General features: G+C 47.5%; 1 protein-coding gene across 2 annotated transcripts in view; it reads right to left on the minus strand.

The window, feature by feature from the left end:
• RALGPS1 (Ral GEF with PH domain and SH3 binding motif 1) overlaps positions 1–12,820 on the minus strand; it is a 228,297-nt gene that overhangs the window by 136,359 nt on the left and 79,118 nt on the right. For both annotated transcript variants that reach the window (XM_023743512.1, XM_023743513.1), the window contains exon 5: positions 2,655–2,738. In XM_023743512.1, coding sequence (XP_023599280.1) covers positions 2,655–2,738 — 84 coding nt within the window. The remainder of the gene's footprint in view (positions 1–2,654; positions 2,739–12,820) is intronic.

A 12,820-nucleotide genomic window follows, 5' to 3' on the forward strand; every position in this document is an offset into this window, starting at 1 on the left:
GCTCAATGAAAGAGCCAGTCTGAAAGGGCTCTTTATATATGATCCCACCCACTTTGACATCTGAAAAGGGGAAAGCTATAGAAATGGTAAACAGATCAGGTTCTGGATCACTGTCTTCCTCTCCATACCAAACTCTGCCTTCTTCCTTGGGCAACTTCAATATCACTGTGCGTGACTGTGGCCTCAAGGTTCCTTGGCCACTTCAGCAACTCTTACCCCACCTACCACTTCAGTCACCTCCTCCTCATAATCACCCAGAACTGCTCTGCACCAGAAACTTTAAATTCCAGTCTTGGGCCACAACCTTTCAACCTTCCCTTATCCCGGAGCCCCCGCTGTGCCTGTTCTTCCTTTTCACCACACCTGCAGTCCCCAGCAGCCCTTTCCCCTGAGCAGACTGCTCCCCTATCATTTGTCACTTCAGCCCTTAGTCAGCACTTTAAGTTCCCTTGCCCTTGCTCCTTCAAAAACTCTGCTTTGCTAACCCCGACCTGTGGCTGGATCCAAGCATTTGCCCTCCTATGTCCCTACTCCCAGGCTGCAAAGTGCAACTTCAGAAAACCATCTACCCTTGTGCACTGGAACCACTTTAAAAGTCACAATCTCCGTTTCATCTGGGCCATCGTCTCTGCCCAAGAGTCTTTCTATATTTCCACAGTCAGCTCTCTCCTTCCCCTGGAGTGGCTTTTTCGTTTCACTTTCATAACAACCGTGCAAGGTGAGTATTGTTACTGTTCTCACTTACAGATAAGGGAACTGGGGCTCAGAAAGGTAAGTGACTGCTTTCCTTTGTCTGGAGTCCGATGGGGAAGCTTGTTCTCGCATATGGAAGTCTGCTAGGAAGGAATGCCAATCAGTTTATCTCAGGGAAAGCAGCCCAGTGGCTGACCAGACCTGGCCACCGGCCAGTTTTCAAACCGGAGCTACCAGAGTATGTCCAGGAGCTGCTGCTCTGAGGAGCTGACAGGCCGCAGGAAGACCCTCTCTCAGGGTACCGTTTGGGAAAGTGTGGCTTTGCTCTGGTTTGTTGTATTGGTCTGATCTGGACACGATGCAATTGTTCGCAGGATGAGCCATGCTGCCCTTGGCCAAGCTGACCTGGCCTCCTGTGCAAAGCAGATTACATCAGAGCCCCCAGTGGCCTCCGGGAGCTCAGCGGCTGGTCGGAGGTGGGACAGAGCTGGCTCTGAGTCAGAGAGTTTTGCTAGGAAACTATGAATCCCCTGATAGTGTGTGCACATCTGGTTTTTGGTGTGTTTTCTTAAAAGACTAAGCTCAGTTGAAAAGGAAAAGATTTTGAAAACAAAGAAAAAAGAAACAAAAGACTTTAGAACTTCCTTTTCAAAACAAACGGTGTGCACTCCCTACCGCCGTCAGGCGCTCCTTAGTTCCCATTGTCTCATAAAACAAGTCATGGAGGACTCGAGCTGGTGCCTCTCTGAGGCTCCTGCTGTGCTCGGGGTGGCAGCCCAGACTGGGGAGGTCTGGAGGGGCTGGGTAATGTGATGCACAGGACCCGGCATTTCCAAGAGGGAACACCCAGCTGGAGGAAGGCGCCCGAGGGAACCCAGGCCCATAACCCAGAGATCCAGTCGTGCACACCATGCAACCTCTAGGCCACTGCCCTCATTTGAAACCAGTAAAACAAGCAGAAAATAAGAACAACTGTCAACAGCACCATTTAAGGGCTTGATCTATCCAAAGGGGTCTTGCAGGGTGCTTCCTACTGATGACCATGTCCTGGGAGATCTGACAGCAATCAGAAGCCCACCCCTTCAGCAGGCCCAAGTCCCCACTATCACTTAGTAAGTAGGGATGCAGATCTTCACACATGGAACAAAGGTTCTGGCTGGACCTAGTCAGTTTGTAGTAGGATGTATGAGGCCAGTGAGCAGGCCATCGGGAATTCAAAGAAATTCACTTCAAGGAATGCTTCCTGAGCACCTCATTCACTCATTCCACATGCATTTACTGAGGGTCTATTCTATGCTGACCTTGGGCAAAAGGTGGGGGACGCAGTGATGAACAAGGCAGACACAGTTCCTGCCCTCATGGAGCCCACAGACGGGGAAGGAAGCTGGAGACTGGAGAGTCACACAAAATGAGGACAGGTGAGTGAGGGCCACATGGAGAAGCACAGGTGCAGTGAGGGAACGCATGACGGGGAGACCTTATACAGGCTGGGGTTCATGGAAGACTCCCCAGGAAGTGCCGTTCAGGCTGAGGAAGAATTCTGAGCTGAGAAGACAGCATGCATGGAAGCCTGACGGGACAGAGGTATGATGCATTGGGAAAGGGAAGGAAGGCCAGGGTGGCTGAAGCCCACAGAGTAGGGGGAGGGGCAAGAGATGAGGCTGGCAGGTGGACATAGCCAGATCCACCATGCAGGACCTTGCAGGGCAATTAAGGTGCTTGAACCTTAGCTTATGTGGAATTGGAAGCCACTGAAGTGATTTAAACACAGGAAAGATGTGTTCAGTTCCACCTGCTGTGAGAAAAGAGGACTGTGATGGCCCAAGAATGGATGAAAGTGGGGGTTCAGGAAGAGGGGCCTGGACCTGGGACCAAGTGCTTGGAATTGAACCCCAGCAGGGCTCCCCAGTCTACAGGTGGCAACACTGCTATTGGACAGGCACATGCAAGGGGATGCTTACCTGGTTAAACCTCCGGGTAAAGGCCACAACGTTTGGGGCGAGACTATGTTTCTCCTTCTTACTCCATCCACAGCTGGCTAGTTCCTAGGAAGCAAAGAGTCCATTTCAACAGTGGCTCTAATTGGGATGCAAACACAGCAGGGGCACCTGATTGGAACGTGGATATGGAGGTGGGGAAGAGCTATCCTCACCAGAGTGGGAAGATCCTCTGCCTCTGGAGAGGAAGGCTGGGAGGAGGCACTTCCTGGGACCCTAGAGATGAGAAGGGGGATGCTTTCTCTACAGCCCTATTCCCCAGGACTTCTGTCCAAAATACTCAACCTCACCACTGCCACTCCACCAGCTTCTCTGGGACCAGAAATCCCTTCTTGACTCAAATTGTCTGAGAGAGGACATAACGTTTTAACTAGTGGGACTCATCCCCCCCAAAGGCAAACTCGAAATTTAAATCTGGCTGGAGAATCTCAGGTTTCATCAGCTACATGACATCCTCTATTCCTGGGGTCAAGGAAAGCCTGACCCAAGCCCACTGCAACCAGGGAAGCTTCTGGGATTACCTTGATTCCTACCTGAAGCTGGACCCTCCCATCCATCATATAACCAAAGGGGACAGAGGAGAGGTTCCCTTTAATATCTCTTTCCGGGGCCTTGTCTCTTCTTTTTCAGCAGGCTTAGCATTATAGTTTGATCAAACTACCTAAAATTTACCTTTCCGTGAGGCTGGTTCTGATCCAAGGGAGATAACAGGAGCAATCTAAGGGGATTGTATAAAAGGACCAAGGAAAAGCCCCTATTCAAATGCCTAGCATTCTCAGCTGGTGCCTGTGGAGCCCTGGCAGAGAATGGGGAAAGGGGTAGATTCTGAAGTTCTCCACCCCTAAGTGACAAGACCTCCTTTTAGTTCATATCAGGCCTCAGTATTATTAATAACATTATTTTACCACACACCTGGAACTTTTATAAGATCTTTAGTGAGAGCCAGCTGTCCACCAACTGGAATAGACACAGATCAGAGTCTGCTAGAAAGCCAGAGAGGGCAGCAGGAATGGACAAGACAAAACTTGCTGGCTGAGCAGTTATGCCTAAAGTGCCGTGCCCTTCCAATGCACCTCAGGACCCAACTTTAAACCACAGCCTAGCTCAGGGGTGGGCAAACTTTTTGACTCGAGGGCCACAATGGGTTCTTAAACTGGACCGAGGGCCGGAACAAAAGCATGGATGGAGTGTTTGTGTGAACTAATATAAATTCAAAGTAAACATCATTACATGAAAGAGTACGGTCTTTTTTTTTTTTAGTTTTATTCATTTCAAACGGGCCGGATCCGGCCCGTGGGCTGTAGTTTGCCCCCGGCTGGCCTAGCTGAAGGCAATGGACAGCTCTGGACACCAGATGAATGACCTGGCCTTGAGAACGACTGAGAACCAGCCAGAAGCTAAAAACAGCTCCTCTTCCTGGCCACCTCATTTCTGTAAATGGCATCACCGCCCTCCCGGTCACCCACATGAGGAAACACAACCATCCCTGACCCTGCCAAGTCCTTCACACCCTAAATAACAGTAATGACAATGATATTAACCAATGCTGCCATTTATCAAGAACCACCCTACACACACGCCAGCACTGGAGAGGCACTTCCCATGTTACCTAATTCTCAGCACAACCATTTTAACAAAAAGGTTAAGGGCCTCAGTATCATTCGTCCTCTTGAAAAGATAATTTGACTCTACTCTCTTTCAAAAGTGCACATGAATGCCTTTGAGATGTAAAATTTACCTGTGTAGCCTGGCTGGGTGGCTGTTAGTTGGAGCATTATCTCTTACACCAAAAAGGTTGTGGGTTCGATCCCTGGCTGGGGCACCTATGGGAAGCAACCAATCGATGTCCAGTCACATCAATGTCTGTCTGTCTGTCTATCTATCTACCTCTCAAATCAATAAACATATACCTTGGATGAGGATTAAAAATAATAATAAATTACCTGTGTACCATGGTTCTCCTTTATCTGAAATGTATATTTGGCCTACCTGAGTTATATTTACTTCTCCCACCCTATTTTATATTTACTTCTTTTCACCTATTTTAATCGTTTTGCAAATGTATATTATTGCCCTTTCAATGTTTAATTGTGAGGACAAGAGCCTTTCTCCCCTGTGAATCCCAAAGCCAGTCCCCGAAAGGTATGGGTTATAATCAGATAGAGAAGTGAATTCATAAAACTGATGTTCAAGGACTGAGGCATGGTTGTTGCCTAATTTCTGGCCAATAGTTGCTCCTTTTATTTTATTTTTTTCTGACTTCTTTGATAAATAACCAAAATTATACACGTGTGTGTGTGTGTATGTGTGTATGTGTACATTTAATTGAGTCCCCAATCTTACACCACGCCATAAGTAACTTAGGAAGGCATCCTGAAAGGAAGCAATGTGGAGCTTCCCCTTAGAAAGACCAGGCTCAGCCCGAGCTGGTTCGGCTCAGCGGATAGAGCATCAGCCTGTGGACTGGGGTCCCAGGTTCGATTCAGATGCAGTCAAGGGCACATACCTTGGTTGCAGGCTCAATCCCTGGCCCTAGTCGGGGCATGTGCGGGAGGCAACCAATCGATGTGTCTCTCTCACATTGATGTTTCTCTCTATATGCCTCTCCCCCTCCCTTCCACTCTCTCTAAAAATCAATGGGGTGAGAGGACGAGGAAAATAAGTAAATAAAAATAAAATTATTAAAAAGAAAAAAGAAAGACCTGGGTCCTACATGATGCTTATCTTCTCAGAACCTCAATTTTCTCATCTTAAAATGGGTGTAGTACTCTATTTATCTGTGAAGTTCATCTTGACAATTAGATGAGATTAATACACCCAGAGCACCCAGCACGTGATGTGTGATAAAGGTTATCTCCCCACCTCTTCCCTGGTCATATGCCATCAGAATCAGCTCTAACCCAAACACCCTCTGCTTCTCCCACACCACACTCTTGTTGCTGTCTTGAACTATTTAAAAATCTATTATTTCTCTTTCATTTTGCTGATGTCATGCAGGCAGGAACCAAAGCACGCAGTTAATACATCTGCCCTGAATTTATTTGATTTGAACATTTCTAAGACCATGACTCAAAAACCGTATGTGTAGTTCTTGGGTTTTGACAATTCCCTAAGCAACCTTTGGCACTGGAAGGCCCGTAACATTTAGAATTAAAACCCCAACAGAGTAAAACACTGTTGAAGAGCTTCCTTGATAAAATAGAAGGATCAAAGGACTTAGAGCCAACCAAGGACCTCACCCCAAATCCCAGCCCTGCCACTTATTCCTGGGCGACCGAAGGTAAGGTCACCTCTCTCGCATCAGTTTCCTGGCTGATGAAGCAGGGATGGTGACACCGCCTCCACAGACCAAGAGAGAGGCTGACAGAGAGGCGACATGCAGGGCAAGGCCTGGCTCGCAGCAGATGCTGAGCAGCATTTGTTGAATGAATGCGTTCCTCAGTGCTGAAATCTCCCAAACGCAGCGCAGAAAGATTTATCAAGATGTCAAAAGAAATAAGGCTATTCTATCTACTAAAACAGGCCCTGAGCCCCACCTCCTTGGCCCTGCTCCTCTTCTGTGTTTGGCCTTATAGGATTACAAGAGATTCCATCTGTGTGAAGTGGGTTTGGAAAATGTGAGGTAATAGAACAATGCTCTTCCAGTCACTAATGCCTAAAAAAGGTCCATGCTATGGAACGGATTCGAGTGTAATTAAGTTCGAGTTGACCAGAGTAGACAGGGCTGGTTCTAGAAGGGAGACAGGGTGTGGGCTGATGCTGGTAGGGTCCTGAGGAGCCACTCAGCGGCCCTGGGCTACGGGGGAGGGGAGTCTCGCCTGGCTGTCCTGACTCTGACTCTGTCCCCTGCTGAGGTCAGCTGCATGTGGAAGGAGAGGAAGAGCCTGCACAATCCTTTGCCAGCTTCTCTGGGGTCTCTCTGTGAGGTGGATGTTCCCCGGGGTCGTCAGGGAGGGAAAACATGTTAGAAGAAAACTTTCTACCACTAAACCTATAAATGTACCCTCCTCTGGCTACTGGGGAAGGGAGGCCCCTTGCCCGCAGGATCCACCCTCCTCCTGGGCTCTAGGTCCCATCCCTGCCCCTCGCTCAGAGGACCTGATACCCTCTTTTGTTCCAGTATCTCCACCCTCTTCCTCCCCAATTTCCTCTTCCTCATCAATTTCCTCTTCCCACTAGCACTTTAATGTGCATAAGCCTCTCCCATTAATAATAATGGTGATGATGTTTATGTTCTAGACCTCCAGTCTCCTCCCGCTCCTGCTAGCTCTTTCTTCTCCTTGCAGGGAATGTCTTGAAAGGGCCATCGGTTCTCACTGTTTCAACTGGCTTCCCTCTCCACCTTTCTCCACTGAAATGGCCCTTTTGTTTTCTTTTTCTTTTAAAAAAATACATATTTTTTTATTTCAGAAAGGAAGAGAGAGAGAGAAACATCAATGACGAGAGAGAATCACTGATCAACTGCCTCCTGCACACCCCACACTGGAGATCGAGCACACAACCCAGGCATGTGGCCTGACCTGGAATCCAACTGTGACCTCCTGTTTCATAGGTCAATACTCAACCACTGAGCCACATCGGCTGGGCTGAAACTGCCCTTTTCTCTCCCAGCGACAACGTCCTGGCTAGGCACCCCTCTGCCATATTTGTCACTCTGTCCTTGCCCTTCAGCCATGCGTTCTTCTGGTTGCCTTCTCACCTCTCAGGCCCCCCACTCTCAGGCTTATTTTCTAGTTACTTTTTTCTTTTCTGACACATGTGCCCCACCCCCACCAACATCTGTCCATGCTCATCGTCTACATTCTCCTATGTCTGGGTTCCCTCCGGAAGATCTCATTCACCGCCATGGCCTCAACCGCACGTCTGTTCAGCCCAAGTTTCTCTCCTGAGCTCCAGCCCAGGATATTCAGCAACCTGCTGGCCACACCTTCCGTGGCATCGCACAAACACCTCAAAATCAGCAAGCCCAGACCAAAGGGGTGTCTGACCAGCTGCCCTCCATAAAAAGCACACTACAATGTGAGATTCATTTAGACGTTCATTCTGACATCAAAGGAGAATGTTTGTTACAAGGAAACTATGGAAAAACCCCTTGCTGATGTAAAAACAACTTTGTCTCAGAGCCCTCATCGGCAAGCATTCCTTGGTGACAGTAAGAGTCAACACTGCTTTCAGCTCACCCCACAAAACTTCCCTGGCCACACTGCCAGGAGCGCCCTCTCGGGCTGCCAGCTTTGTTCTGAGGTGTCTGGGAGTCAGATGCCCTGAGGAGGCCTGAGAAAGGCCTGACCCTGACCATGTCTGGGGTCATGAGGAACGGTCCTGGAAGAGGAGATCTGGGGAGTGGGACAAGTCCTCCCTGAAGACCCCCCAAAGGATCTAGGCTGCCAGGCCATAGGAAGCCGGTGCCTACACACGGTGCTTCCATGCATGCGCTTACTTCTGACTGCGGTCTTCTCCAAATCACATCCCTACAACATGCCTACACCGAACAGGCATCACCTCGAGGAAAGGGACCACCACCAGGCTAGCAGCCAGCACCACATACCATTTTGCTCAGTGACAACCTTTCTCTTCCGCCCCCCTCTGTGTTCCTCCCCATTCCTCCCATCTATCCTCTGGGACAATCTTCAGAATTGGTGGAGTAATCCCACACTTAGCCAAAGGAGTTCTAAAAACACCCCAGGGAAGGGTGGCCCACTGAGGCAATGGGAAAGACTGTGCCAGTTTTGGGGTTGGTGTGGGGACTGACTAAGGAGTAAAGCGCTTTAGGACTCTCAAACATCACTGTTGGCTATGCAAGATGGTGCAGCAACATGGGAAAGCAGTTTGGCAGTTTCTCATAACATTAAACATACACATACCAAATGACCAGCAATCTCGCTAATGCAAACATCTGTCCACACACAAAAACATATATGCATGTTTATGGCAGTTTCACTCTCAATTTCCCCAAACTAAAAGCAACCCAGATTCCCATCAGTCAGTGAAGGGATAAACAAACTGTGAGACAGCCATATAATCAAACTAGAGGCCCAATGCATGAATTCCTGCACGGGTAGAGTCCCTAGGCCTGACCGGCGATCAGGGCCCATTGGGGGCTTCCGGCTGCCGGCTGGGGGCCTTCCTTCCCCGGCTACCAGCTGCTGGCCGGGGCCTTCCTTTGTTCCGCGCCGCTCCCTGGTGGTCAGCACACGTCATAGCAAGCAATCGAATTCCTGGCCTCCCGGTTGAACTCCCGAGGGGATAATTTGCATATTAGCCTTTTATATATACAGATGCTACTCAGCAGTAAAGAAGGGACAAAGTGCATCAGCACAGATGAATGTCAAGCTTTATGCTAAGTGAAAGAAACCAGACACAAAAACATTATATGATTCCATTGATATGACATTCTGAGAAAAGTAAAAACTACAGGGGCAAAAATTGGGTCCCTGGTTCCAGGGACTTGGGACAGGAGGCAAACTGACTACAGTGGGTCAGGGTTATTTTAAATCAATAGACGTTCTCTTTCTAGATTGTGGTGGTTTACGTGAGAGTATGCATCTATCAAAACTCAACAAACTGTTCACTAAAAAGGGTGAATTATACTGGATGAAAGTAAACCTTCATAAATATGACTTTAAAAAGGAAATGGAAAGGAAATAGTCCAAGCATATAGAACTGTGAAGGGAAATCCCATAATAACAGCTGAGCAAAAAGACTAAGGAACAAAGGGCCCTGAAGGGGGAAAATTAATGAGATTAAAAAATTGATAGAAATAAAAATATAATAGAAAGTTTGAAAAGATTTGAGGACATGATAAAGGCAAATGATACTAGAAAAAAAGCAATTATAATCTCTAAGAATAACAAAAAACAAGAATTCCTAGTTGTATAAATTTAAATGTGATATGTTTTTAAATTTATGTGCATTTAAATAGTACATATTTAATACGTTTAAATGTTTTTTAATAGTTGTATCTATTTAAATATTATATACCTATATACATTCTAATATCAGGCAGTTGGACTGAAAGGAAAGAGAATCTGTAGGTCCCTGATGGGAGGCACATTCTCCCTTGAATGACGAGGGTCATCAAAGAATGAAGTGCAACCCTGGCACACCACAGAGTGGCACGGAGCAGCATGTGCATAGCTGTGGCACTGGGTAATACTTACATAGCCGTAACAATAATAAATGCTGCTTGTTGGTTTTCAACTTTTAGGGTCAACCTGAGGGAAAGTGCGATGGACTTGGTTGCAGTTGCAGAATGTCCAAATGTTAATTTAACTAATCTGACAATGAGAAAGTACAGCTGATGGAGGTGACAGGTGGAGGGGGAAAGGAAAGCATAGGAAGTTAACAGTCGGGAAACACTGTTTAAAGCTGATGAAACTACAAATTAAGGTTTCCATGCACCAAATAAAGTTCCAAAAGTCACCAGTAGAAGAAAAAACGGTTTAAAGAGTTCACCTCTGGAGAGGGGTGGGGGTAAGGGTTCAAGCCTTTTTTCACAAGATCTTCTGTATTATCTGATTATCATGTACAGGATAACTTTGAACAAATTTTAATAGATGACATAATTCAATATTACACACTGTAACCCTTCTAAAATTAAATCTTCACAGTCGAGTAATTACTCAGAAATATACAATTTTTTTATAAAGTCATTACCAGCTTATAACCTGTCAGTGCCAACATTTATAAATAACATACAGTTTTCACATGCCCACTAGAAGCTTCTGTACCTTTTGATGGAGTACTCCTGCGAAATCACGACCAGCTGGACCTTCGGGAAACAGGCCTGTCCTACAGAGAGATGTTAGGGCTTTAAGCAAGTGAAGCCCAAAGGAGGCAGCAGCTCACTGGGGAGCCGGACAGCATCCTGGAGGGCTCCTGGCAGGAGCTGCATAAACCCTCCCTGGAACAAAACCAGCTGTAATGAAAAATGGAAGGAGAAGAAAAGGGAAGGAGAAAGGCAAAAGGAGGCAAGGGAAGAGAGGAAGGATGTAAGAAAGGAAGGACAGAATGAAGGGAGGGAGAGATTGAGGAAGAGAGGGAGGAAGGAGGAAGGGAAGGCAGGGCTAAGTGACAGAAATGTGCCAGGGCCTCGAGGGGCTCAGTGTCCGTCCTATGGGGTAGACAGGCATAACTCAAAGCAGCAAAGACACCTACACTGCCCTGCTTTGTTCCCCAAGGCTGAGGTGCTAAAAGACACTTCTAGGTCCAAGCCTTCTGAGTAGCTGTCCGTGGGCAGCGGTGTCCTTACCTCTTTCTTAGATGATGAGGAGGAGGAGGAGGAAGAGGGAGAAAAGTGGAAAGGGTGAGAAGAAAGGATAAAGAAGGATGAGAAAGAAAAAAGGGACAACAGTAAGCACGTCTGCATTCATTTCTTTATCAGAGTTAACGTATGTTTTAGGACAGCAGTCGCCAACCTTTCGGACCTCACGGACCACCAGTGGTCCGCAGACCACCAGTTGGCGACCGCTGTTTTAGGAAATACAGCCAGGAACAAAACATGCTGTGACTTTCATGGAACCTGTGTCCTACAGGAAGGGGGAGAGATGAGAAACTTGTAATAAGTCAGATGACAAATCCTAATAAAGTATCACCAGGACGAAGGAATGGAATGTGTGGAGGGGATGCCCCAGGCCTGGCTGGCAGGCGGGCACTGGCATGGAGACGAAGGAGGTGAAGCAGCTCTACAAGTGCAGGGAGAGGCTTCCAGGCAGAAGGAAGGACAGGTGCACAGAGCCTGGGTGGCAACCATGGGATCTCTCAGAACAACAGGGTGGCTGGTGTGGTTACAGCAGAACGAGCCTGGGGGACAGTGGGCAGGGAGGTGATGGGAAAGGAAGGGGTGGGGAAGCCTGGCCTTGAGGACAGCGAAGGGCTGGATTTTATTCTGAGAAGGATGGGAAGAGATTGAGAAGAGGTAGTTCCCAAAGCCTCACACTGTATAAGTTTTACTGCTGATAACATGAGTGCAGACAGACCCAAACCCATGAAGTGCTCTTGTGCTGTGCTATGACCCATCTGTACTAGAATCTCACACATGGAGTATCATGTGAGATCCATTCGATTTAGTAATTTGAAATAAACACCTGCTAGGGGCTGTGTGTGTGGAGAAGGGATGGAGGCAGGGCCCAGGAGGCATGAACACGGGGGCCTTCATTGGGCCTCAGCCCCTGACTCGACAAACCACAAGAGGGGAGAGTCGCCAGGGACAAATGGCGCCTTCTGTAGAGTGAGGGTGTGTGACGAGGGGGAGATCACTGAATGAATAGAAGTAATTCATCTTTCTCAGCATTGAGTCATAGTTTCTATAGAAAAGCAACTCGATTATAGCCACCACTACTTCATCAAATCCCCAAACTACTGTCTGCTCAGAAAACATGTAGACTTGGGATCATGAAGATGATGCAAATTTCCCAAAACATTCCCTTTCCAGCCCTAGTGCTGTGCAGCTCTGCGTAATTAGAACCAGCTGTCAGCGCAGGGCAGCAGCCAAGGGCGCCCCTGAGCACAGGCTCCCGTCCATCAGGGGGGTAGAGAAAGGGCCCCAGGAACAGAACAGAGAGCAGCCATCGGCAGATCAGCTTGCCCACTCGTAGGCCCGATAGGAGCCCCACAGGGCCACCCCTTCTTTTCCCACTCTCACACTGGGGATGAGGCTCAATTCCCTTCCCCCAAATTCCTGGGGAAAGTTTTTTCCAAATAACATCATTCAGATGTTCTCTTTTTAGAAAAAAACCACTAGTGGGTGGTTTCTTATTAGGGACCTAGTATATGTTCATTACAGAAAATTTGGATAATGCAGAGAGCCCATAGAAGAAAATTTAAATCACCATTAGCCCAATACCCAGAGAAAATCAGAGTTTACATTTGGATCAATAGCAATGACAGCAACAACAATAGCAACGTTTACTGAGTGCTCACTAAATGCCAGGCACAAGGCCCACAGTTTTACATGCATTTACCTGTTGCTCAGTGAATTCTCACTACAATTATTGCCCCATATTACAGATGAAGAGACAAAGCTTACTTGGAAAAGTTACATAATATGCTCAGATCCTCAGATGTAGTCAATATGAGAACCAAGATTCACACTCAGGCAGGCCTGTTGGTGTCAGGAGCCTGGGCCCTTA

This window comes from Myotis lucifugus, unplaced genomic scaffold (genome assembly GCF_000147115.1).
Source record: "Myotis lucifugus unplaced genomic scaffold, Myoluc2.0 scaffold_397, whole genome shotgun sequence".
Classification (NCBI taxonomy): Eukaryota; Metazoa; Chordata; class Mammalia; order Chiroptera; family Vespertilionidae; genus Myotis; species Myotis lucifugus.